A 27,847-nucleotide genomic window follows, 5' to 3' on the forward strand; every position below is an offset into this window, starting at 1 on the left:
ACATTGTGTGCCACTGTCCTCTTGGCTGCTTGTCTCAGTGTATTACTTCTAAAGCACCACCTTAACTTTTATTTCCTTCTCTTTACTTTTGTGCTTTTGTGGGCCTCTCAGGAGTTGCTTTCCTGTTTTGAAAATAAATTTCAGTGTCATTTATTCAGGTTAAAGCCTGGTAAAGGTTTTTTTATCAGGTAATTTATATAAATTTAAAAAATACGTTTATCACCCCTAAAGATATTACTGAATTACACAATACCATTTTTGTATCACCACCGTATACCCCATTCATTTATTTGCTCTCATTATTTCACTCAATTGTGTATTAAATACCTTCTCTGTGCTGTGTTCTCTACGACACACAAGGATATAGCATGATGAGAAAAATACATACATCCAGATCCACTTGGTTTTAGTTTTATGCCATTCTCAAGGTCTTCCTATTGTTGTGTTGCCTTTTGAGTTTTAGACATAGATATTCCAGTCTGTACAGATCTTTGATAATCACATGCTAGACAAGATCGTCTCTTTGCAAAGTCTCTGGATAGAAGGCACAATAAGTTATGTTTCACATAATTGGAATTTAGTTACCTGGTCTACTTAAGGTAGTGGCTTAGATCCACCAACCCTCAGGATAATGATTTAACAATTAGGAACTGCTAGTTTACTTCCCTGTAGTATTTAGCCACTGTGAAAGACTAGCCTGCAAAATGGACTGGATTTTATCTTGATGTTTGTAGTTCACAGTACTTTTAATCTGTATACTACTCCTAAGGAACTCATAAAGGAAAATTAGGAATAGCATTTTGTTTTTTTAAGATGAGTATAGTCCCAAGATCAGTGTTCTTCAAACTTATCATAAAAATTACCTAGATGCTTGCTAAAAGAACAGAGGCCAGCATCTTTACTCTGAACATTCCGATTAAGTTTGGAAGGAGCAAGGAAATCTGAATTTTCAAAGAGCCCCACCGATGAGTCTCAGGGTTATCGGGGTTAGAGAAATTTGTGAAATGAAAAGCTTCCAGAAATGAAAAGATGGACAAGAAACTTGTGTCATGACGAGGACCTCGTTTGTGATAGTAGAAGACTGAAGACAGTTGTGATTTTCATTTTTTAGCTGTTACGAGTAATTTTATATTTCTTCTTCCAGAGGGAAACTAAGTATTTCCTCAGCCTGGATGGAAGGGAATGTAGAGGGTGGACTACAATAATGTATGTAGATGACATGGAAAGTGAGGTCTGTATGTGGGAAACTGTATTTTTTTCCATAATGCTCTGATTTCATATGCCTACATAACAGGATTATAATCGGCCTGTTGTTTAGGCAGGACTAGGAATTTTAAACTTTTTTTTCTTTGTAAGTTTTCTTTTTTACCAGTCCAGAGCAAGATCAGAAGTCTGCCTATGTTGTTATTGTGCAAGAGACTATGAACAAGGAGTCTCTTTCTGGTTCTCCTTCTGGTAGAGCAACGGGAGAATGATACGTGGGTCCTTAATTGTATAGTATTCAGAGTCGGCGGAAGAGAACCTTCTTGAGGGGAGCCCAGTGAGCCTTGGTCTCTGTGTCCCAGTGCTGTGCAGGCTGTTGCTGAACTGACCAGTCAGAGCCTTGAGCCTTGGGTGATAATGAGAGGGAGAAGAGAGACAGCCTTGGAAGACCTGTAAACTCAAGCAAGGCTAGGCTGCCATTTGTTTATCGCAGCAATGAAACTTGGCAGTTATGCTTAGAAAAGCTGCAGGTGGTTATTAGAAAAAGGCAGCTGTAAATATCACTGAGTGTCTTGTCATGAGTTGCCTGTCTGAATTTTTAGAATCATCGGCCTTTAAAAAATTTGTTAATAAGTCTGTTAAATATTTTACCATTTAGCTCCTGAGACAAGAAGAGATAGGTACTAACATTATCAGGAGGCAAAGAGATAATTTTGAATCAGTACTTTGATGCTCTAAATTTGAAATTCAGACAATACATTTGAATTCTGGGAACTTCATTATAATAGTAATTGAGAAAAAATAGTCTTTGGGAGTTATTTATCATACACATCAAGTTGCCTTTCTAATATTTATGACTAATCAAAAATTTTTTTTTGTGAAGAATCAAAAGCTCAGCTTTGGACAAAAGTTTATTTCCAGGTTATCTTTGAGTGTGTCATTTTTGGGATTTGGAAGAAAACATTTATGTCTATTATGCTGCTCAAGAGAAAGTTTATGTCTAGATGTTGAAGTTTTATGACAAGTGAATACATTCTCATCTAATCCTTTTTTTTTTTTTTAACTACTATGTTTAGGAAATGTGTTGTTCAAAAATTTTTTCCAAAATAAAGTGAAGGGTTACAATACTTGAAGGTACCTGTGGGTACTGATGATTTACTGATAATTTCAAGGAATAGGTAATCATGTGTTATTAAGTGTAGTCGAAGATGATGCTTAACTATTAGTGATTTTAAGATTACACAAAAACTGTGTAGCCTTGTCTACTCTTCAGGAAAAGGAACTTAGATGTTAGTTCAGTTTTACTGGGAAATAAAACACTTGGTATTGCTATATATTTGTCTAAGAACTCAGAATTTTAAGTGATTGCATTTTTATACAATGAAAAGTACGTATGTCAGTATGTAGAAGTAAAAGAATGTTAAGCTTCTTTTACTTTTATCTTTAAAACATATGAGGAAAGTTATTCTTTTGGGGGAGAGTACTTGTAGGGAGCCAAATTTACAACTGATTCACTTCCTAAATTTTGATTCTGTTAAAAATGCTACTTGTGAGGTTGGTTTAATGGTGCCCCCAAGCAATATGTCATAAAACAGATGCGTATGCCAAAATGTGCCAGTGTGATGAGAGTTGAGATTTACTTAGGAAACGTTTAGTTTTTATAATCTCTTAAATTTAGAAATGGCTGAAATTTTGAAACATATAGGGGACAAAAAACCGTTGTGATGTGAGGCTATCTAGAGATTTTTTTAATTGTCTTAGGCTAAACAGAATATGGGAAAACCATTCCTATAAATGAAACTAGGTGCACAATATTCATTTCCCATTTTGAAGGCTTTTCTAAGAGAATGGCAATGTGGTTGAAAGAAATTCTTCATCAGTGCTATTAAAAAGCCATGAGATATGGATATTCTTATTTTTACTTCATAAAAGTCAATGACTGCACCCCTCTTAAAATTTTTTGTTTTCCTCTAGGTAGGTAGGTTGTTGATGTGTTTGTCCCTCCCTGCAGAATTTCTTTTTCTGTTGCACAATTCTCTAATATCTCGTTTTTACTTCCCTTATGACTATTTTCTTCTTTCACATCTACTTCTGTCTATTATAACAAATATGAATATGAATATGTCATTAACAAGTCATAATACCGAACTGAAGTATATTATTACTATACATTGCATTTACTGAGACTTTGTTTTTCCTAAAGACCACAGAGTATTTTATATCATTTCTTTAAAACATATATAAGCAATTATAGTAATAACGCCAACTTAATAGAATGAAAATACAAACAAAACGTATTTCTATAAAAGAAACACGTATTTGAGTACAACATAATAGAAGCCCTTTAAACTCTCCCCCCAAAATGATTTTAAGGGTTCTTCAAGGGCTTAGTTACTAATGTGAATCCCTAGGGCAGGCAGGAAACAAAGAAACCCTTGAACTCACCCTAGGTGAGACTTGAGAGTTAAGAGTTGGTATTAAGCCAGTTTTGTTAAGGTGCTGTATATATCCATGAAAAGGTGGACTAGGAAAACAAGCTCTTTATCATCAAATTGTCTCTCTCTTGACTTTGTCCTGGGCAGAGGAAGAAACAGTCTTCTCTAATGTGTAACTAAGCTGTCTTGTCATGCAAGTTGTAGTTTCCGTTTTCCTTGTCTGTGGTTTCTGGGAAATCCCAAGCTGGTGAATTAAAGTGGTCTGCATTTGTAGCCCTCAAGGGTACCTGACAAGAACGAACTCGGAGTTTTTACAGAGGAAGCCACTCTCAAATCTCGTTCTTCAGGGTTCCCACAGATTAAAATATGCCAAATAGGAGTTCAGAGTCCAGAATTACATCTATAATGAGTTAGTGGCAGCTGAGAAAAACATTATCCTTTAAAACTTTTATGGATCTTTAATATAATATAAAATAACTATATTTAAAAGTAACTTAAATAACTATATTTAACAAGTAACTTGAATTTTTAGCAATATGCAGAATTTAGTGATGTGAATGTTTTTCCGGATTGAGAACAAATCACTGATCTGGTATAAAAGCAATAAACCCACACTTCTTTAAAGCTGAGCAAAAGCAGGAAGCCCTAGTAGGTGAGAGCCAAACCTGGCTTATACCCTGAGGCTTTTGACTGACTCCTGGAGACTCTGGGCATTTGCTCTGATGAGTGATGAGGACATGGAGGACAGGAAGTAACCCAGAACCCACCCAAGACCTACATCATCACTGATGAACAAGAATTTAACTCTGCTAAACTGAAGAGGATGAGAGGGAATTTTGCCCATCTTAACCTTGATACTGGGTAGAATGGGAAGTAATCTCTCCTGAGAATTTGCAACCATATGTTGGGCCTTCAGAATGTGTATGCTGCCTTTTGATCAGAATGTGTTCGCTGCCTTCATAGTCCAAGAAACCCAAATAGATAAATTATTTTAAAGTGGCTGTAGATTACATATGTCCACAGGACACTAGCAGAAGCAAACATAGATCCTCTTTGGAAGAATTTAACTTCAATCTAGATCTTAAAAAATTCCTATAAAATTCCAAGAAAGTACAATTGACCCTTGTACAATGCTGGGGCTAGGGGCACCAACCCTCTATGCTGTCAAAAATCCATATATAACTTTTGACTCCTCCAAAACTTAACTAGAGCTAATATCCACAACTCAGCCAACTGTGATTTGAAAACAGTATTTTCAGTCTTTGGTTGGTTATCTCCGAATGTGAAGGGCTAACTGTACTAATACTGTACTGTTGATCTAAAGTCTTAGCAATAACATAAACAGTTGACTAACTCATATTTTGTAGGTTATATGTATCACATACTATATTCTTAGAATAAAGTAAGCTAGAGAAAAAGAAATGTTAAGAAAATAAGAGAAATTACATTTACTGTATTTATTGAGGAAAAAAATCTACGTATAAGTAGACCCACTCAGGTCAAACTGAGTTAAGGGTCAACTGTAATCATTTTGTTGTCTTAATATTTAAAGAAGTAGGAGGAAGAGACTATGAAGAATGACCAAGCCTGTTTTGAAAAAGAAAAAAGGAATCTTCCAGAAATAAAAATATAATAAGTTATTAAAAACTCAGTGGGTAAATTGAGCAGCAGAATCAATGTAGCTGAAGAGAGAACTTAGGAATTTAAGAGGAAAAAATTGTTCAGAGTATAGTGCAGGATAGAGTTGGAATATATGGTACAGGTGTTAAGCATATCTAATTGGAATTTAAGAAGCGAGAACAGGGCAGAGACAATATTTGAAGAGGTAATCTTTGGGAATTCTCCAGAACTGATGAAAGACATAAACTACAGATTCACAAAACCCGATAATCCTAAGCAAGACAAAAAGAAATCCACAGTTAAACACATTATAGTGAAATTGCAGAAAGATTTAAAAAACTTTTTAAAAAAGATGTTAGAAGCAGCCAGAGGTGAAAAGAGACTACCCACAAAGGAATGTTAGAGTTTAAATACAAATAAAATGGGGGAAATTGGATAAGATTGATGGCATATATCAATGTTTATATCCTGTGTCTAATTTTGTACAATGGTTTCGCAAGATGTTACCATTTGAGAGAACTGGGTAAAGTGCACACAGATATTATATCTTACAATTACGTCTGAGTCTACAGTTATCTCAGAATAAAAAGTTTAAAAATGGGTGGCCTTAAAATTATTCCATCTTTTTAAACATATGATTTAATAGTTTTTTAAATATTATTTTAATCTGTAAGACTTATCTCAAAGATAGTAAAGCATATCTAAAAATTTAAAACAAAAGAAGGAAATGAAGGAAACAAAGGACTGTAAAAGGAAAATGTAAAATCAAGACAAAAGGCATGTATGGATTAACCTTAACGAGCCAGTCTCCTAATGATAGAAATTTGAGTTGTTTCCAGAGTTTTGCTATTACAAGCAGTGCTGCCATAACTTATGTATACCATTTTGAATTGATGCAAGTATATTGGTAGGATAAATTACTCAAAGTGGAGTTGTTGGATTAAAAAATACATGCATTTGTAATTATAATCGCCAAATAGCCCTCTGTAAGGGCTATGCTAATTTTCAAGTCCACCGGCAATGAACGAAGAGTGCTTGTTTTCCTACATGCCAGAATATTAGCAAATTCTTAGATTTTTGCCAGTCTGATAGGTGACAGATGGCATTCTTAATGTTGTTTTAATTTATCAGTGAGGCCGAAGCCTGTTTCATACATTTAAGAGCCATTTCTGTTTTCTGATTACTATCTATACCTAGCCTTTGCCCATTCTTTATCGGGTTGTGGCAGTGGTTTGTTGGAGCTGGCCCTTTGCAATATGAGTTGTAAGTCATTTCCCCCAATTCTCATCTTCTTGAATTTGTCATAGTGGATTTTTTTTTCCTTTTTTTTTTTGCCATGTAACAGTTTTAAAAAAAAGTTTAGTGACATTTGTCGATCTTTTAATGGCTTTTAATTTTAAGTCATAATAAGAATGGACTTTTCCACCAGAAGTTACAAAGGAATTCTCCCATGTTTTCTTTTAGAACTTTTATGGTTTCTTATTTCACATTTTAATCTTAGGTCTCTTTGCTGTTTTTCTTGGTATAACGTGTGAAGTATGGATCCAGGTAATTTTTCTAAAGCAAAACATTAGCAAATGAGATACAGTAATGTAGTTTTTAAAAAATCAATGCATTACACTGACCCACATATCAATCCTTCTAGAATGAAGGAGAAAAAGTGTTTGGAGGGAAATTCATAGTCTTAAGTTTATATTGGAAGAGAAACTGAATTGCGAGTTTGTTTCTAGTGTGATAAGAAGAGAACAGAATAAACCCAAAGACAAGTAGGAATAATAAAGATAAAAGTTAATGAAATATGAATTAAACATTCATTAGAGAGAATTAAGAAATATAAAATTTTTTGAAAATTCTAATAGGCAAACTTTTGGAAGGGTCAATTGAAAGAAAAAGTACAAATAAATTATTATCATTAATAAAGTACACATAAGTGGGTCAGTAGAACTTTAAAGGGTACTAAGATGACAACTTTATGTTAACAGTTTTGAAACAAATTGTATAAATTTCTAGAAAAAACAAAACTGTTTAAGAAGAAACAGAAAATATGAGTAGTTATGACTACTCATTAAATAATTTCAGTCAGTACTTAAAATTCCATCCCTGCCCAAAAGTAATTCATTAATTAAAACAGAAAAGATATCCCTACCATGGCTATACAGATGACTATACATATAAGTTGTGTGAAGCATTGGACAATTCTAGCCTTACACAAATTCAGAGAATAGAATGAGGCAATATTTCCCTCACTGATTTATGTAGCTGGTGTAACTTTGGTGCTGGAATCAGATAAGGTACAGTGTAGAAATTCTATGTATGTATGTGTACATCATGACTGTAGATGTTTAGCTGAGGTGTTAAAAGCTTATTGATTTCAGCTCAGCACATTTAGGAAAAGGATCCTCTTATCTGAGAAGATGCAGATAAAGCATTAAAAAATTCAGCAAACCTTTTTGATAGAAATTCTTAGCAAATAGGAAGAGAAATAAGTTTTCTTAACCTGTCAAAATATCAAACTTTTTGTGAAATTCCAGAATTATATTTTTAAAATGTGCCTCAAGGCAACAAAAACCACCTTCATGCTTTACTTTAGCATTGTACTATGTGTCCAAGGCAGTAGGGTAAAGGCAGAGAAATGAAAGGGCATAGTTTGAAGGGGAAAAAAACCCTTTAGTCTTATTTGTAGATGATATCTTATTTAATAGCCCCAATTAATCTACATGTAAGTTAATAGAATTTATAAAAGTTAAATAAGCAAGGTTCCTATAGTTAAGATCAAAATGTAGAGATTCATTACATTATTATTCATCAACAATTTAGGAAATAAAATTTAATAAACTATATTGTGTGTAATAAAAATAAGGCACCTTTAAATAAGTCTATAAAAATTGATTGAGACTTGGAAAAAAATGTAAAGCTTTATTGAAAGACGTTGAAGAAAGTGAAATAAAGACCACATTAATGAGGGGAAAGATCATTATCATAAAGCTGTCTTTTTCCCCCAGATTGACCCACAATTTTACATAATACCAGTCAGGATTTCAACAGGTCTTATTGGATCTTCACATGCGTGTGGAGGATAGCAAAGGGCCTTAGGAAAACATGAATTGATTTATCCTGTCAACTAGCAAGATTTTTTTTAAAAGCTTATCACAACATTGTGATGTTTATATAGGTATGGGCATGTGGACTATCAGAACAGACTAGATAGCTGAGAAACTGACCGTGTGTGTGTGTGATGACTACTCATTAAATAATTTAAGTCAGTCCTTAAACTCTATCCCCCTTCCACTGAAAAGTAACTAACTGATTACATATACTGTAAGTACTTGGTAAATGATGAAGATGGCTTTGTAGATAAATAAATAAGAAAGGGGTTCAGTAAATTGATTTGGACATTGTTTAGTCATATGGAAAAAACAAACATCTCTCCTTTACCTCCTATAGAAAAGTCAATTCCATAGGTGACCTCACACACAAAAAAATATTGAGCAAACAGTAAGTTTTGGGAAAATATATAACCTATGATATAATTAAAGACATTTAAAATGTAAAAAATGCCATCTATTTCTTGGTTATACAACTACATATACTATTAAAATATTAAGAAATGTAAGAGAATGATGAACAGTGGGATTAGGATGATGATACCACGTGTTGGGCGAAGGTAGAGGACACGGGGATGTTATCAAAGAAGATTTTTAGTTTTTAAGCTGAATGGATATGAATGTTCATTTAAAAGTCTTTTTGTGACCTATATATTTTATAATAAATTATAAACAAGGCACTAAATTCAGTAGTATTTCATGTTGCCTAGGTGACTGCCTTGATTTTTAGCTCATTGACTTCCTTAGGAAAGTAAAATGTCCTCACTCATAGGCCAGCTGCCAGGCAGGAAGGCACAGGTATCCAAACCAGTAGTGTGATCTTGAACAAATTAATTAATCCCCATTTCTCTGTTTCCTCCTTTGTAAAATAGCAATAATTACTTATATGTTGTTGTGAGGATTTTGAGTTCACACATATACACTCTTAGTGTAATACACCTGCCCCTCGATTTACACAGAAATTTTTAACGGGAGTTTTTTTATACGTGGTAAATATTCCCCCGTTTACATGGACTTTTAATACACGGTTTCCATTTACACTGTCTCATTTTATGCAGTTCTTTCTTTTTCATTTCCATTATTGGCGATTACTCTTTCTTAAAAACAATAGCTTAACCCAGCAACATACGAAGAACTGATACTAACACAATTTATTAATCTTTCTGTTCATTTGATGGCAAGTAAAAGAACACAGGTGACTACTGATGTTTGTCGAGATTGGTTTTACAAATGTCTTGCTGTAAAAGCTGAAAATTATATGAAGGAAAAATGTCTTCCATTTAAAATACTTTTACTTTTAGATAATACACCTAGTCATCCATACAGTTTTAGAACATCCAAATATAAAAATTGTATATTTGCCACCAAATACAACTTCCTTGATCCAACCTTTAGATCAGGCATTATTTCCACCTTTAAGATTAATTACATTAAACAGAATTTTAATGATTTTTTAAAATAAACTTGAAGATAATGAATCACAGTTACAGAAGCCTGGAATAAATATACAATTTTAAGTTGTATCAAGAATATTGCTTTAGCTTTGAGTGATATAAAGCCGTCAACTTTAAATGCTTGCTGGAAAGCAGTATGGCCAGAAGTGGTTGTACCAGGGAATATGATTCCAACAACTGAAGAGAAATTAACTTGTTAATTTATTAAATAATTTATTATTAATTTATTAAATAAATTTCAAGAAGAAGGCTCTTACAATTTGAATGTAGATGATGGTAACAAATTACTGGTCAATCATAAATTAACTGATAATGAATTAATTCACTATATCTGAAGCCCATTCTTCTGATGAATATGGCAAGTGACCTTGAACCAGTTTCTTTCATTGCAGAAAATATTTAGGAAGCTCTTCAATTGGTCACAAAACTGGAAACTACAATTCTAAATATTGTTCCAAACATCCAAAGAGCCTTAAAATTTCAAAAAGATTTAAAAAGTTTTTGCAGTGAATATCGAAGAATTTATGAAAACTTAGCAAAAGATGGGATTGGAAAAAGATCATCCAAAAACATAAGCATAAAATAATGAAACCAAATTAGTACTTCCAAATATTTGAGCAATGAAGATAGTGACTCTGTGCCAATTAAAAAGAGAAGGTTGATTAGATTACAGTATGGACACAGCGAATAAAATTTATTTTGGTTTTTCTGAATTTTCATTAGCATTTTTTGTGAAAATATGTGAAATAAATATTTTTATAACTTATACTGGACTTTTGTTTTTTTTTTTGTACTGGTAGACTCTACGCGGTTTTCTTCTGTGTAAAAAAAAAAAGATGCGTGGAATGGATGAATAATCCACGTAAATCGAGCGATGGGTATATATATGGTATAGCTCTTAATTTTAGTGTAGATCTTATAATTTGTGTGTTTTTCCTTAAACTGCTATTAAAAGTCATTGATTCTTTCTAGTTTTAATTTTTTTAATGTAGTTCTTTATTGCTCCTTACCTCTCATTCTTGAACCTTTTTCAAGTTTAAGATTTGCTTTTCTGTATTACTTTTCTGCAGGCTTTCTCAGATGATGAGGTAGAAGTGATTTTGAACAATATCAGATGCCAGTGGGGGGTTCAGATTGGTTTGTATTTTCCCTAGATTGCTATTTTGATTGAATTATGGCAGGGGAGGCATTTTGGTACCCCTTTGAAACCACAGAAACCCCGAATTTAAAAGTTTAATCCCTAATCATACTAGCGTGATCATCAATGATTTTGGATTTCTGAATTTATTTTTATTTTTATGGTTTCATGGTTAATCATTGGAGTTAACAAATTCCTTAGAGTGGCAGATTCTTTTCATAAATATCTACAGCATTGCATTTTTTTTTTTTGGCATTGTTTTTAGGTCATCATTTCTCTAGGTACTCCTAATATTGATTCTTTTTATCAGCCTAGAAATTTATTGGCATATATGGCTTTAAAATAGAAGTTTAACATTACCAATCAAAGCACATTTACTCTCCAAGGTGCTGAACCTTTTGTTGATTGATGAGTATTTTGCATTTACTCTTTTTTTTCTAAAGTTATTTTTCTTAAGATGACAGCTAATATTTTCATTTCTGTTTCTGGAAAGTTGACAGCTTTGTAAACAATAAAGAATAGAGAATTTAATCTGAAAAAAAATGTGGGGAAAACAAATCTTCAAATGGTTATCACTTCCTCATCTGAAAATATATGCTAAAATGATTGAAACATAAGCATCTGATAAGTTCATGAATTGTTCTCAGGAGTTCCTAAGGTACCTGTTGAATTCTTGTATGCAGATTGTGTGCACAGATTAGGTGCACGTGCACCTGGGGAAACGCGTTAGGATCACGTGGGGAAGACTTGCTCTCCCTGTAGGTGGCCAGTCAGTGTCCATTGCTCATGTGTAAGTTCTTTTGTGTAGGTCGCACTTAACTGAAAACCCATGGAAACACTGTTTTTGCTGTATCCTCCAGGTCGGATTCGCACAAGACGGCAAAACTCTGGGAGTGCCACCAATGTCGCCTCTTTACCTTCTGATAGTCGAGGCCGCAGTCGCGCTAAAGTGGTTTCACAGTCCCAGCGTAAGAAGTATATTTTATGCTCTCTGTTTTAGTTTTACAGTTGAAAATTTTACAGTATTTTTATTGACTTCAGGGAAAAACACATTTCTGTGACTCTAAGATATTGTAAGTAATGTTGATGTTTGTTGGGTAAGCTCACAAAATGGGAGTATTAAAGTGTACTTTTGTCTCCCGTCCAGGTGACTTAAATTTCTTCTCATTAAGCATTAAACATTAAAATGTACTTCTCTCTCTCTCCTCAAGCCTCTCCAGTTGAAACATACCTGGACTATGACCCATTTTTCTATTGATAAACAATGTTTTCGATGTAATTTAAGAGCAGTATCTGGGGAGATGACTGTTAATGCTGAATTCTCTTTCCAGGGGTTATAAGTAAATCCATTAAAAGCTCTCCCCTCTAACCCTCTGTTCTAACATCGCAGCCTGCTCCTTTTTTCTTGCCAGTGTGGGCTCTTGGCTTTGCACAGCTGCCCTTGCCTCCATTATTGCTTCTCTGTATATGTTGAGTCATTTGGTTTGTTAGCCTGAGCAACGAAAGCAGCCACAGATGGAACGAATGTATTTTTACCATTCTTAGGATTCATCTCTGGTGTCTCAGTTCCCAGCCCCACGTGACTTTGAGTCCCCTGCTCCCTCTCAGTGCATGTAGACTGGAGCTAGGTGTGAGAGTTCTCCTGGGCACAGTGAGCATGGTGGAGAAGTTCCCTGGTCCCAGGAGCAAAACGCGCCCCCTCACCGCGGCACTCTTTGGCTGATGTGTGTCCGCCCTGTTGTGTAGAGTACTTAGTCTGTGGCCAAACCTTAGGTTGTCTCTTAGTATTTAGAATGCCTTTCTCAGCTCCTTCTGAATTTAGATACCTTTCCATGTCCCTTTGATAACTGTAGTCCTTAGGTTAAACTAGTTTCTATCCTTTCTGTAAGGAAAGTGCAAGGTCAGTCGTATTGCTGCCTTCAGTGAGGCTACAGAACCCAGGCTTGTCTGACAGAGAAGCCCATGCTTCTGCACAACACTACACAGGTTGTGCAGGTGTGGCCCAGAAGCTTCTAGAACCTGGGGAACAATATCCTGGCTCTGGTTATTCTGTTGACTCTTAGTGATGCCTGGAGTCACAAACGGATATAGTATTCTAGCCTTGGTCCCTCTTCTTTCAACTTCAGTATGTTGAGATTGGGTCGAATAAAAAATGCCTAACTGTTTAGCTGTTCAGTGTTATTGCCTTTCTTAGAAAGTGAGGGTTGAACAGTGTTTTACATTTCTTCATTTATGTCTGGTGTGTGTTGGTATTGGCTTCTACGTGGTCCTTGCCCCCAGCTAGGTCCTCTGCTTAGGAGGTGGTGAAGTTTAACGGCCCTTCCAGAGTGGGATGCAGTGATGATAGAGCTTTAATTCTTCAGTCTTATGAAGGAAGATACTGCTCCCCACCTTAGGGCTGCACTTTAAAAACTCTTAAGTTTTACTTTACTCGCCAAATTCCATTCACAGGAAGGGAGACAACATCAACAAATAATCAAGCCTGGATCACAAATTTATGCATATAAGTTCAAAATTATTTTAGTAAGAGGTAACTATGAGCATATTTACATATTTTATAAATGTAGATATACTAGCATTCAGTCATGGTTTAATAGTAGATTTTATTAATATTAGATTTAGGGCCCTTAACAGTTGGCATATTTTAAATATTTGAAGATTTAAACATTTGAGGATTTAAGGATTTGAGGATTAATATTTAAATATTTGAGGATTTGGCATAGGGCATTTAGGTGAAATTAGTTAATAGCAGCTCCTTTCAATTCATTAATGTTTATTGAGCACTTTCTATGGTGGTGAGTCCTTTTAAAGGTGGTAGTGATACACAAATTAGTAAGATACAATCATCACTTCTCAGGTTGCTAGGAGCTAGAGAGTAAATGTGCTCCTGGAGGGTAAGGCCTTTGTCTTACTCTACTCTGCACCTCCTGTGCCATGCCTGGCACATTAATGTTTTTAAGTGTTTCATGAACGGATTAGAAACAAATGCTAATATAGTGTGATATGTATAAATTAAACATAAGTACAAAAGTTGACTAGGAGGATCAAGACCTAGAAAAAAAATAGGTATTTTGTTAATGTGTTTGTGAAGAAAGACATTTGTGTTGTGTTTGCATGCTGACCTTCTGTATTGTGTTATTGTCTTTTAATCCACTTTTTGCCCGTTCTTTGGTCTGCTCTCATAATCAAGGATCCAGATCTGCTAATCCTGCTGGTGGTAAGCCATTTCCCTTCTTGCTTTATTTATTTATTTTTTTGGCATTCTCCCTTACCCCATATTCCTTGCACAATATTAATTTTTCTCTTTATTATAAGCTTAGTTAATCTTTCTGCTTTTTTTCCTATATGTTCACATTTTAGGGTTTGAAATGGATTTCTTTTCTTGTTTTATACAGCTTAATACTTAATAGTTTATTTGTGTGCTCAAATGTTATGGGCGAAATTAATAAACCATGAGGTGGGTTCTTCATGGTAATTTGTATTGGTGTTTTTTACAATGAATTTTACTTTAAGTTGTAGTTAAAAATTATAGAGTACGAATTTTTGTAAGTAGTGATTTATTTGAATGATGGGTGTGTGTGTGCGTGTGTGTTTAATTTTTAGTTAAGTGTTGTTTCAAAGGTCTCTGGTAAATAATAGTGTGCACTTTACGTATTAGAATTTTATTACCTTGTCTGCTTAAGGGAATGATCTAAGTAAATGACTGCCATTCAGGTGTATTGGTATAATCCTTAAAATTTTGCTGTTTTTTCTAATTTTGTCCCTCAAGAAATGGTTTATTTAGGTATCTGGCCACTTAGCTATAAAAATATTACTCACCATATTGTTTGTTTTTAATTTTTAAAAACAAACATTTCAGGCAATGTGGCTTATATAATTTCTACTGTTGTAGATTTCCTTTGAGGCTTAGTATACATTTAGTTTTTGTAATACTTGTGTGGAAAGGTGAAAAGGATGTGCATTTTGTTTTTTGAGATGTACACGTGTGTTTGTGGGAGGTGTGTTTATACATATCTATAATCTTGACTGCTTGCTTTGTCAATAATTAATAGTCTTTTATTAATTATTGGCCTTTCTGAGATATATAATTATGACCTTTTCAATATCTTCCTATATTTTTATTATTTTTATGTTTTATAGTTTAAAGCTATGTTATTATATCTTATGAAGATATAATAAGATGGTTATTATATCTTCATGGACAATTCTTGTATTAGAATACTTTGTTCTTGATGTTGTGTTTTATTCTATTTTATTTTAGGTATATTGTTTTTCTCTTATAAACAACATACAGTTGGATTTCATTTTTTTAAAAAAAACAATCCAAGAATCTTTGTCTTTTAATAGTTTAATCTAGCCATATTTATTATGATTATCGATATGTTTGAGCTTAGTCCTCCCATCTTATTCTGTGATTTTTATTATTTTTATGTTCCTTGTTATTTCATCCCCCTTCTCTCTTCCCTTCGTTAGGTTAATGGAGTTTTTTTGGATCCATTTTTCTATCACTAATGTTTAAGAAATTTTTGTTATATTTCTGTTCTTTCAGCAGTTACAGGGAGGCTGCTTGTTTTCAGCCTGCACTTTTGAATCAGAAATTTTGCAGTCATTTTTGTAGTGTTCCACCAGTAATTCTCTACATGCAGACATTCTTTTATGATAATTTGATGTTCTTTTATGCTACTGTGTTTTTAAAAAATTAATCCTATCACCAACTACAACGCTGTTTTCACATAAAATTCTCTTAGTATTTGATGTAAATTAATGTGTAAACTGGCTTCTGAAATTACTATAATTTTATTCCTTGATTATATCCATTATTCAATTTTGTTTTGCTTCATTTTTAGCTGGCAGCCGATCAAGTTCCCCAGGGAAATTGTTGGGAAGTGGTTATAGTGGCCTTGCCGGGGGTTCCTCAAGAGGCCCACCTGTGACATCATCTTCAGAAAAACGAAGCAAGATTCCCAGAAGTCAGGGATGTAGCCGAGAAACAAGTCCAAACCGAATAGGATTAGGTAAGGATTTTCAAAGACCTTGGAACACCATTCCCATCTTGGCTAATTTCAATTATAATCTAATGAATTTTTCTAATGCAGGAAATAGAGATCTATTTTTGAACTGAAGAGGTCATTTTCCCTGTTTTAAGACATTTCAATTTGTGCTTTTTATAGATCATAGTTTGTTCAGGTTTCACTTATAACTGAAAAATGGATGGCGCTTACCATTCAAATTGATGAGAAAGAATTGCATCATTATGGGATTTTTGCCTTTTAGAGTCATTTTATAAAATATTAGCATTGGGGAAATGGGCAGGATATTTTAATTTACTATTAGAAGCAATATTGTTTTTCATTTTTCTTTTACTGAATAGCACTAAATAATCATTAACCTGTATTAAATTTTCAAAAGCAGTTTGTAGGGTCCACATTTATTTTGATTCTGATCTTCTCTAACCTAATTGGTGAAACTTGTCAAAGAATATGTATAGTTACTTTTAACATGGAATTGTTTAAATATGAAAACTAGGAATAGACAAAAACCAAATATATAATACTATTTTTCTGTGTAGAATTATACAAATTGCTTTCAGCAGCTTAAAAGACCTTTTACCTCTATTAAAATCTAATTAACATGCTACTTTTTAAATATAAAACGTAGAAATCTTTTGTGATATACAATGAAAAAATCTATATCAATAGTTTCCCTTTATTTTTACCTACTTTCTAAGAGTAAAAATCTATTGATGCGAAATCAGAGTACTGTGTTCTTTAGTCTAACTGGTTTGTGTTTCTCATTTATTCGTGTATCTCTTCAACAACTTTTACTTGAATGTTTACTGTGATGTACTAGGTGCTTTGTTAGACTTTAGGATTAGAAGATAAATGAAATAGATTTAGTTTCTGGCTTCAAAGAGCTTGCAGTCGTAGAGACGAAAATGTATACATCGTGACAAATACTGGGACAGGGTGTTCTGAGACCATAGAAAAGGAATGTTTTGAGATCCTTCTGCCCCACTCCTCCCAGATTTCCTGCTTGGAGAGGCTCCCCAGAATAGATCTTGTTTTCATGAAGTGTAAGGTGGGATTAGCTAGGGGTCTAGGGCAGAGAGGAGAATGTGCAGAAGCAGTCAGATGACAGAGGGAGCATAATGCATCTGGGAACCACTAGTAATTCATTTGGCTACAGCAAAGAAAGTTTTTTCAGAGCAGAGTAGGAAATGAGGGCAGAGAGACTGGTAGGGTCCAGCTCGTGAAAGTCCTTGAAGGCTGCCTGAGCTACGAGAAAGCAGGGACATATATTTAAGAAGAAGAATGGATAGAATTTGGTTAGACTAACATTCCCAAAGCAAATGAAAAATGTAACCAGTGGTTTTGTTAATTCTGCATAATACTAACTTTACATTGGCATTAGTAGCATGGTGCTGACAAGTTATTTGGATCCAGTAATAATAATGAGGAATGTGAATACAACCAGAGAAAATATCATGACAGGAATATCTAAATTTCAAATTTGGTGCTGTAACATGTGTGTGTTTGGATCTGGTTTTGTTTGTAAAATGCATTTGATTTCCAGTCTGGGTGTGAGGTTTTAGCTTTCCTTTTCCATATAAGTTATAGGATGTGTCTTGGCAATCCAGATTAGTTTCATGCTTTTAAAAATTCTTTTCTTTCTGGAGATTTTACTTTCTGTATATTTATTAAAGATGCCATTTTTACCTTCTTGAAATTGGAAAATAAATGAATTTTAGTTATATAACAACTCTAGGACCTGGTATTCCATGGCCTTAACTATGAAGTTTATGTTGTACATAGCTGAAAAGACCACATTTAATAAGCTTTTAAAAGAGGTGCTATGAAACATCACCCAGCAGTAAGAACTAAATAAGAGCCTGTTCCTTTCCAAAGAGTTCTTATTTGAAACATTATTTTGAAGAATGTTATTTCCTTGATGCTCATTATGGGGATTAGTTATATGTCAAGCTTTGAGGTCATAAAAATAAGTCTGATTAAAGACGATATTTTATTTAAATTTCTTCATATTTTGAGAATATACACATGTATATAGATATAAAGATATATATATATGTATATATATATGAATAAAATATATCTTTCCATTTCTTCCTATGGTAATCTTAGAGATTCCATTTTATAGGGTGTCAGGTATATTAGCATTTTTTAGAAATAGATTGTATATTTCTGTAATCATTTAGTATATACTGGGTATATGTCTATGTGACTAAACATTTGGTTCATTGTATAGCAACTTTGAGTATAAATATTCAAATAAAGAGGGAGCATCTTTTAAGAATATTTTCTATAATCCCCATACCAATTAATAGTTTTAGTTATAGCTAAACTAGTCTTAGAATTCGTACTGAGAGTTAATGTAGTTATCTACAAATTATGTTTCAACTATACCTTTTTCGTTTGTTTGAAATAATATTTCTTAACTAAATTTCTCATCTGTGATAAAAATCATGCCAAAGCTACTCTTTTTTTCTTGGTGATTGATTTCTTCATAAACTTTTTAACCAAATAGAAGAATATACTCTTTGTAAGTTGTTTCAATTTTGTGTTTTATTCTATCTTTGACAAATAATAAAATCACATAAAAAGCTAGCATTTATAGCAACTATCTTTTGAAATTTGCCTTTGGTTCCCCTCTGCATCTATTGAAAAGGCTATAAAAAGCATTTGACTTTTTGCAGCTTACATTCTATGGATATGCATTTAAAATATTTTTAGATTTTTCTGGTTTAAAATAGTTTGAAAGAATTAAAAATTAATAATCAATTTTAGCAGTTAAATTAGATTACTTTGTATAAGACCAAAATATGAAACTATCCAGACTAGAGAGACATTTTATGTTTTAACTTCTGGTACTTTTCGCCATTCCTCTTGTACTTAATTAAGATCTGGTAGGGTCCTTCCTTAAAAATGTCTTTCAAGAAATGAAAACCATTCAAATGGTTTTTAAGGTTTCTCAGCATTTCGTGTAAGCACAAGACTCCAGGGCTACCTTAGAGTACTGCTTTTAGGAAGTTCAAACAACATATATGTTTTCATCATCTCTTCCTCCTCTGTTATGCCTTCTCCTCCACAACATATTATTGCATAGAATGTTCAGTTTTGGCACTCAGTAGAGTCAAGTTGATTTGATATATTGATTTTTAGTTTTGACTACCTAATTAATTAATCTTTGTAAAAATCATTTATTTATGTACTTATTTTAAATCCTTGTAGATTGGTCTTTGGAAGTGGTATTATAAGTGAGTATTTTTTCCTCTTGTGTTTTAAGTTATCCAACATTAGAACTAGCAACTATATGGGCAGTTTTTTTGAAAAAAGATTGTAAACAATTCTTTTTCTGTATGTTACTATTAGCCAAATATTAAAGGACCCAGTCAGCACAAATGGGTGAATGAACTTTGGGTGAAATGCTAGAAAGGTAAACCATGTTAAGAATTATGATTATTGTTAGTTCAGATCATATCTATTTATCCCTTTTCATACCTTTATTGTCTTCACAAAGCAATCTCAGCTCAGGAAGAGAGCAGAGATTTTCCATTGCTGTAGCGCGTATGTTAATTTAAGGAAGGGAATGGAAGCTGTGTAAAAATTATGGGCAAAAACTATAAGAAAATGCTCAATTAAGCAGGCACATATGTTAAAAATTATCAGGACTGTTTTTATTGCTTTTGGTTAATTGCTTTGGAGTAGGCAGTGAAATAGAAAAGATTTTCATGTATGCCTTTCTTCAGGAAAGTCAGGAGTACTTAACCACATGTACCTTATCTCAGTATCTTTTCTTTTAAATGATGGTGACACTTTCTTCTTAATCTTCCTAAGGGGAGGCTGAGACCGGAGAGGCTAAGAGGCTGAACCAGCAAGTTAGCATGGCACTTGGGGGTCGTCTCATAAGTTAGATATGGTATTCACCCTGCAAGGATAAGCAGTGGTATTGACCCTGCAAGGACAAGCAGTGTTGCTCTGTGGGTTCCAGGCATCTTCTTTTATATTGATGAGGTCAGTAGATGCCCTAGTCTTTTAAGGGTTTAATTCAGCACCTGCTGTTTTTGCCCTCATAGTAGGAGCTGTTTAAAATGTTATAAAAAATGCTCATTAAATAGTCACGGCTACTTTGAGTGGAAACTCAGTGCTTCTATGTCACTATGAAAAATGAAGGAGAATTTAGGAATTACTAGAGAATTCCAAATGCGGCCCTTTTTTGACTAACACTTAGGTTGCGTTCCTGTGCTTGACCTTTCCTTGTTGGCCAGTGTAGACCTACGCCTTTGGACGTCACTGATATGTGTTTAGGTTCTAATTCAACTCTACTCCTGAGAAAGACCACAGTTGGAAGCTGCTTTAGTTTTTACTTTTGTGTTTTTCTTTCTTTATTTGGGAGAGTGGGGAGTGGGTAGTCACGATTCTGGTTTGTAGGATATTCTTGTTATGGTTTGGCTGTATGATAGATCTGTCTTTGGTCTAAAATAATGGACTGTGCTCACCGATTCACTGATGTAAACATAGCCACGTTTTTACATCAGTGAATCAAGTTTATTTTTTACAAAATTTCTGGGAAAAAAAAAAATTCTGTCTAGTCCAGAAGTAATAGATTCTCTCACGATGGAAATGCCTGTTGTCCCAGTCAGCTATTATGTTGGTGGCATTCAGTGCCAAGTTGTTTCTAAGTATTTTGCCAGTACTGAATTTCTGTTTTCTCAGATTAAATTGGGACAGGGGTTGTGGGGAGGGCATCATGGTCTTTTCTGAGTTTTTATGGTCAAGTTATATTAGACCTTAGACTATTTATGTGACTGTATTCTCCATTTTTATAACGTGAGTATAATAAAATTATCCACAGATATTCATAAAGTAATTGGCTGTTCTCAGGTCAGTGGAGGGATCTTTTAACATGAAAATTGAGATTATCAGTCCATGTACTATTAGACTCACGTAAGGCTGGATAACTGAAGGTGCTTGAGTAGGGACCATGGGCAAATTTTTGGATTCTCCTAGAAAAAGGAATTAAATGTTTGGACCAGTAAATAAAAGGATAGCAACCCCAACTCTACGTCTGTTTTTTCAGTCAGTTAAATATGTTCGAAGCATCTGCACACTTTCTCAAAGTGAACAGGTTCTCTAGCTGTGTCAGACCTTATGATTTCTCTTTGTAAAGAAGTCCAGGCTGGGAGAAGTGAACCCTCTTTTAATTAGGTAAGTTTGTGGATTTCAGTGACCAGAGCCTTTATTCTATTTTTAAAATCTCAGTTTATCTTTCTAAGAACCCAGCGTATATGAAAATGGCTTTGGTCTTTTATTCTCTCGAAAAGTTTGCTAAAACTATAAAAACTAGTCATTTCTAAAAGGCTTTCAATCTTGTATTTTCTGATGCCATTTTGCTCTTTGGAAAGCTTTCTTTTCATTTCTTACATTTAGGTGTTATTTTACCTTCATACTAAAATTCACAGCTTTCTGAGGCATTATTCAGACCTTCTGTTGGCACGTCAGTCAGTGAGACCGCAGCAGGGATAGGTGCTCAGTCATCAGAACCCTTTGCATGGACAATGTCATGATTACATTAACGGAATGTGACTGACGTTTTATGAGTTTTCTGTCTTCATTAAACTTGTTCACCTTCTCTGAAACCCCTCATGCTGCACACTAGCACGGAGCAGCCGTATCCCTCGACCCAGCATGAGTCAGGGGTGCAGCCGCGATACCAGCCGTGAGAGCAGCCGAGATACAAGCCCTGCTCGGGGCTTCCCTCCACTTGGTGAGTACACGTAGGCGCTGGCTCTCGGAGCAAAGAGTCCTTTCCCTGCTCCAAATGCTTGTCCCAGACACTGCTAGGTGGAATGACCTGCTTTTCCTCCTCTACTGCTCTACTGTCCTTGTGATCCTTTCTTCTTTCTTTCCTTTTCCTTAGTTACCCTTTGTTGTCCCCCTCTGCATGCTTGAATTTTGGCCATTTCTAGTTTTTATATATTAGAGGAATAAAGCACCACTTCACTCTGTGCTATTGTCTTTTATGATCACTTGTTGCCAGGAAGCCTATCTGTCTGGTAATTTCTAACGTAAGATGAAGCTCAGCCAAAGTTAATTGCTTTTTAAAAGTAGAGTTAATGTAGAGTTTATCCTCCCTCATTGAATTTCTACAATTTGTTTAATTTTACCAGAGATTAGATTGTATATGATTTAATTCAAAGAAGGAAAAAAACGTAAAATCATGATAATGTTTAGGACATTTAAGTGTTCTTAGTTTAGGGATGATAACATTAATCTAAAAAGCAGCGTGAATGAAGATGTTAGCCATGTTTTTGTTAAACAGGTCATTTCAAAGCTTTCTTTAAAGCAGTGATAAATTGCTTAGGTGTACAACACAATGCAAAAAACTTCATGAAATTCATTGTTAGAGATTTTCATTCTTCCTGGGCTCAATAGGCTAATTAATAATGTCTGTGACCTGATGACAACCCAGGACAAAAAATTTGGTTGCCATAAGTTGTTGTAAGTACCGTACCTCAGACCATCAGTCAGGCGCCAGTTGGGGCTGCTCCGTCCTCCACCCCTCTCAGAATTTGTATTTTAAGAGTTTCAAGGATTCAGGAAAAACAAGACAGAAACGTATCCTTTATGGGATATATTATTTACCTTTTCTTTTTAGTTTTAATAGTTTTACTTTTTTCTAAAATGGACATATAAATTACTTTTTTACATAGCGCACATTCTTAATCCACAAAGACATCTGTCAACACATACTTTCACATAAAAGTATTTTGTATTCTTCAGTACTTGTGTCTTTGTTATTTCGCATATTAACTGCTATACAGCTGTATACATTCCTCTTGATAAGCATTAGAGGTAGTCATCATTAGACCTAGGCTTGAAGTTATTCTATGGAACTGTGGACTGCAGCAGTCTGTTATTTCATTCTAAGTATGTAACTGGTCTTTCAAATATAAAAATGTCAAAGCATAAGGTCTCAATATTTATTTCTGTTGCCTTCTAATGTCATACATCTCTTTTCTATATCTTTTTTCCCAATCAATTAGTAATCAGAATCTAGATATAGCATTTTATAACCCATTGTCCTTTATGAAGTTTTAAGGAAGAGCAGATAATAGATGTGGAAGCTTTGCTGATTGATTCACTTGACTTAGTGAGAAGATGCCTTTGTGAGGTATTTTACCTGATTGGCATGAGAAGCTAAATGGGACAGTTAACCCGGTACACATCAGCTCTTCCACAGCAGTGTGAAGCTTTCGATCAGAATTCTCAACAAATCAATGGTGGTGATTTTTTTTTTTTTCTGAATGAACTGCTGATTTTTTCTTTTAAGTTAAGGCCGTATATCTGTGCATCTTGCTTACTAGCTGACCTTTCAAACGACTTATTATAGTAAAGAAAAATTCAATCTGTTTACTGGTCCCTTTGTCTCTTAGAGGCAATTTAACCTTTTTATTTCATACATGTACTGGTGGTGTTGTTATTGTCCGTGGAAGCAGCCTTTGTAATAATACAGCATGTGGTCTGTGGACCAGGCAAGGTGTGCTGCACTTTTGAGGTCCTAACCGAACTCTGAGGAGTTGCGTGATCCTAGTCTGTTTTTCACTTGCTTTGGTGAAATGGATCTTCTTTGTCTCGGTGGCAACCCAGATTGCTGAAATGAATAATTGCTTCTGCCAAGGCAGAAGATGTTAATGCAGATACTTCCCCTTCCTAACAAACTCTAGCATCAGCACGTGTCTTCTGTTGTGGTAGGGGCAATAGTGACATCTTTTCAGCTTCATTTTTATACCATGCCTTTTTTTTCCTTCATGAGTTAAATCTGTTTTTAAAACTTTTATTAGGCAAGAGCAACAGTGCTTGTGTGTACCTGGCACCATTCTGAGCAGCCGATAGGTGTAATCTCTTGTGGTCCCTCTGCAACAGGTGTTATCATCCCTCTGTTATGGATGACAAAACAGAGACTTAAGGAGAGTAAGCTACTTTCTCAAGGTCACACAGCTAAATAGTGGAGTCAGGGTTTGAATTAAGGTCTGACTTCTAAGCTTGATTGTTAACCTGTCTCATGCCATGCGAAAGCAGTTCTGATAATTTAGTATCTTTCATTTGTTCCTCTTAAGGAATGTTTGAATGTTTATGGTGTTAATTTAAGCTCTCTGTGAGGCCCTTCCAGGCTTAGGCACACAGAAAGTGCTCGATGATGTTTCTGAATCATGATTTCTAGGCTTGCGGGTAGGACCTGGGAATTCATAGGTAAGTCCTAGAAGGTTGTTGTCCCCAAGGGAACTTACTACACTCTTCAGAGAATATGGAGTTTTCTTCTTTTTCTCATTCACTTTAGTAATCATTTTCCACCCCCTTTATAAATTAGTGAGATTGTGTGTTAGTGCCTTTTTGAATCAACTCAGGTGGCCACGCTTTGCTTTAAAAGGGGAAGAAGGGGAATGAAAGTAATTATGTTTCAGTGAATATATATATTGGTTTTAAGTTTGCATTTTAATTACAGAGTTGTTTTCGGAACATTTTAATGGTGTGACTATATATTTATATGGTTACAGTGACAACTTCTAAGTGAAATTAAGGGCTCTAGTACTTGCTGTAAATCAGGCTTTGATGTAAGTAGGTTCACCTTGGATTCCATTGTTGGTTGTTCACTGAGAATGTGACAAAGGACTCGTGACGGATATACTGTGGAATATTCTTTTGAAACAGAACCAAAGGACAACTTTATAAGAACTTTCAGAGCAGTTATTTCTTAAAAGCTATTTTTGATTTAAACTATCAAGATAATGATACCGATATGCTATACTTGTATAATTTTTGTGCTTCTTGAGGAATTAGGAATTTTCTTATTTTCTTTTCCTTTTGCAAGCTGGTAAAAATTTGTCCTTATTGACTAGGAAGCCTTTGCTATTTAATACCACATATACCACAAATATGTGCATTTTGTAAAGTGACATGAGTTTAAATAAATAAAATTACGTTGAAGAGTTTGTGGTTTTGATAATGTATGACTAACAACTGTGAATGTTAATGTGTACAGGATACTGTGCTCTAGTAGTATGGTTGAAAAGTAGCACTGCCTCGTATTACTTTGTTAAACCTATGAATTTTCTATGGTACAATCATCATGTTCTTTTCAGAGTAATGAATAGAAGCATATTTTTTTTTCCTGAGGTAAAGAAAAGCCATATATTACATGATACTCTGGTCAATAAATTCATGTTTTGAATCAAGTCTGTATTTCATATATGATTTCTAAAAGTTATTCTTTCCATGTGAGGATGGAGTTTAGCATTTTTCTCCTCAGATTGATGAGTTGATATGCTTATCATGAATACTTGCTAATAAAACTTGTTTAATATCTAAACGTACATTGGAGTTTACTCTTAACCATCACTGACACCACCAGCACTACTCGTACTACCAACACCACCACTGTTTATTCTGTGCCTGGCATTGTGTTAAGTGCTTTATGTATGATCTCTTTTAATTCTCTTAACTCCCAAGAGGTAGGTACCATTATTAGCACCATTTTACAGATGAGGAAACTGGGACATAGAGGTGTTTAATACATTCCCCGAGATCTTACAGCTTGTGTGTTCAAACCAGGATTTGTCCCCAGTTATATTACAGAGCCGGTGCTCATAACTACAGTAGTGCAAGTGCCTCTCCAGGGAAGGCCACTGAACTTACAACTAACTTTTCAACAATTAAGCAATTAGTTCATTAATTAGGATATTCATGTAACAGAACAACAAAAATTTTGACCGGGGAAAATGGAATTCTAGTCGTTGAGCCCCTTTCTTGTGATTTCATTCTATTTCTGTTCAAATAACATTATGAACTTCTCTGCTTTTGTTTTTGGTGCATGGTTGCATATGCATCACATACTGATGAGACATCTTGTGAGCTGACTTAATAATCCATCCTACTGCTATTCTACTCTGGGATTCAGATGGTGCTCTGTGACTCCTGATGTTCTTCATATTGCATATTTACATAATGGCCGATAGAGACTTCATGGCGTGAATATCAACCTGGAGTCTGAATTAGTTGATGCATAAGGAACACCTTACAGAGTAGAGTGCCTTTGTTGTGCCTGTGTGTTTTAAAAGCTGTGTGAGAGCCAGCAGGCTGCCATGGAGTTTGGGGATTGGCACTTGCTATCCATTCATATCCAGCACCATTTCTTTTCATGAGAAAACATGGCCTGTTGGTTGCAGTCCCTGTATTTCCTTTGGACTGTGGCATTTTGTGTCTCGGGTACTTCTGTGTTAATCCTGTGGGTGTTGCCATTCCTTTTACCTGCAGCCTCTCGACGTCATTCCAGGTCCACTAGTGCTCTCTCCACTGCTGAATCTGTTGGGCAGTCAGGTGAACAAGTGCTAACTGCATGACTTGGCTTCTTCATATGTTCTAGTTTCACACTCATTTTAACATTCGTTTTCATCAGTGTCAGCTAGCACTTGGCATGTATGCACCTCATATTTTTTTTTCCCGAATGTGCTTTTATTTTTTTAAGTTGTTGAATGTTTATGGTTCTGTTAATAGGCTGTACGTAGATGCTTTATAGCCTGTATGACAATATCATTTCTCCAGTGTTCACATTTATGTTAAAACAAAACAAAACAAAAAAATAGGGAAGCACTTCTCACCCTCTTTTACTCCCTCCCCCGGGAAAACAACAACCCAAAAAAAAGTATCAGGAAGGGTTCCTGTGGGGAATTGGGGTATGGATATTATCCAACAGAGTCATCTCTAAAGTCTTTGCTCCCAATGAGGCGTTGATTATTAATGTTAGTTATCAGTGTCAGGTTTCAATTATTTGAAGGTACTACTTAGTTACCAAATTAAATCATACATAATTTCATTTGTATAAAAATTAAATGAATTGTCCTAAAATTTTTATGGAAAAACAATTTTATGATTCAGGTAATCAAGTCAGGCCATTAGTAGCTTTTGCAGCCTTTGGACCACAAGCATTCTGTCTCAGCATCGTTTTAACAATACCCAAATTTCACTGGTTAGCCATTGGGGCAAAAAGTAAGCATTTTGATATGCTAACAGTCCCGAATGAGTACAGTTGTCTCAATTGAGTAATGTACAGTCTGTTAAATCACAGGTGACAACTGTGACCAATTCACCAAGTTAGATATTTTTTCTGTTCTTCCTTTAAACGAAGCCAGCTATGCATTTTATTATACATGCTCTGATGAGTACATTTCCCTGAAGATCTGGGCCAGACTTGAAGGCACAGATAGATCTCTCTCTTGGAAAATAGAACTACATAATAGTATCAGAACAGTGAGAATGTAGAACAAGTTTTAGTCTGTTGAAAACAAAAGGCTTATAATTTTGCTTAGATCCAGACAAACATCTCCCCTTAAGATTTGACTTTCAAATTATCTGTGATATATGGAATGACCTTTAGTTACTGTGTATGAAAAAACTATATGCATCTGGGAAGTGCAGAATGATTGCATTGTTCTTACAGTTTTAATTTTGTGTTTGAAAAACTCAGTATTATCCCTGGAACAAGAATTGCTGGCATGAGATCTAATTTTTTTTTTTTAATTTTTTTTTTAGACTCCGTTTTATTTTAGTTTATGCTGGGTAATTTTTAAATGGCTTATAGCTGAATTATTTTCATTCTGTTACTCATAAATCTCTTACTATCTACCCTTTTTTAATGGAAAAAAATATGAACAAAGATCATTTATAAAACTATGTGCACAGTAAAACTCAAATTTACACTTGTTTCATATTTCAAATGGTAACCTATATCTACATAGATATATATAGTGGTCTCTTTTTAGTTTATATGGCACATTAAATTGCCTTTTAAACAATGGCTAAGGTGACATTCAGTATGAAC

General features: G+C 34.5%; 1 protein-coding gene across 1 annotated transcript in view; it reads left to right on the forward strand.

Moving 5' to 3' along the window:
• The window catches only part of CLASP1 (cytoplasmic linker associated protein 1), a gene marked incomplete at its 5' end in the record, with an annotated part of 217,294 nt that overhangs the window by 114,923 nt on the left and 74,524 nt on the right, over positions 1-27,847 (forward strand). Inside the window, 2 exons of the mRNA XM_015596443.2 lie at positions 11,815-11,922; positions 15,802-15,969. Coding sequence (XP_015451929.1) covers positions 11,815-11,922; positions 15,802-15,969 — 276 coding nt within the window. The remainder of the gene's footprint in view (positions 1-11,814; positions 11,923-15,801; positions 15,970-27,847) is intronic.

This window comes from Pteropus alecto, unplaced genomic scaffold (genome assembly GCF_000325575.1).
Source record: "Pteropus alecto unplaced genomic scaffold, ASM32557v1 scaffold3, whole genome shotgun sequence".
NCBI classification, from domain to species: Eukaryota; Metazoa; Chordata; class Mammalia; order Chiroptera; family Pteropodidae; genus Pteropus; species Pteropus alecto.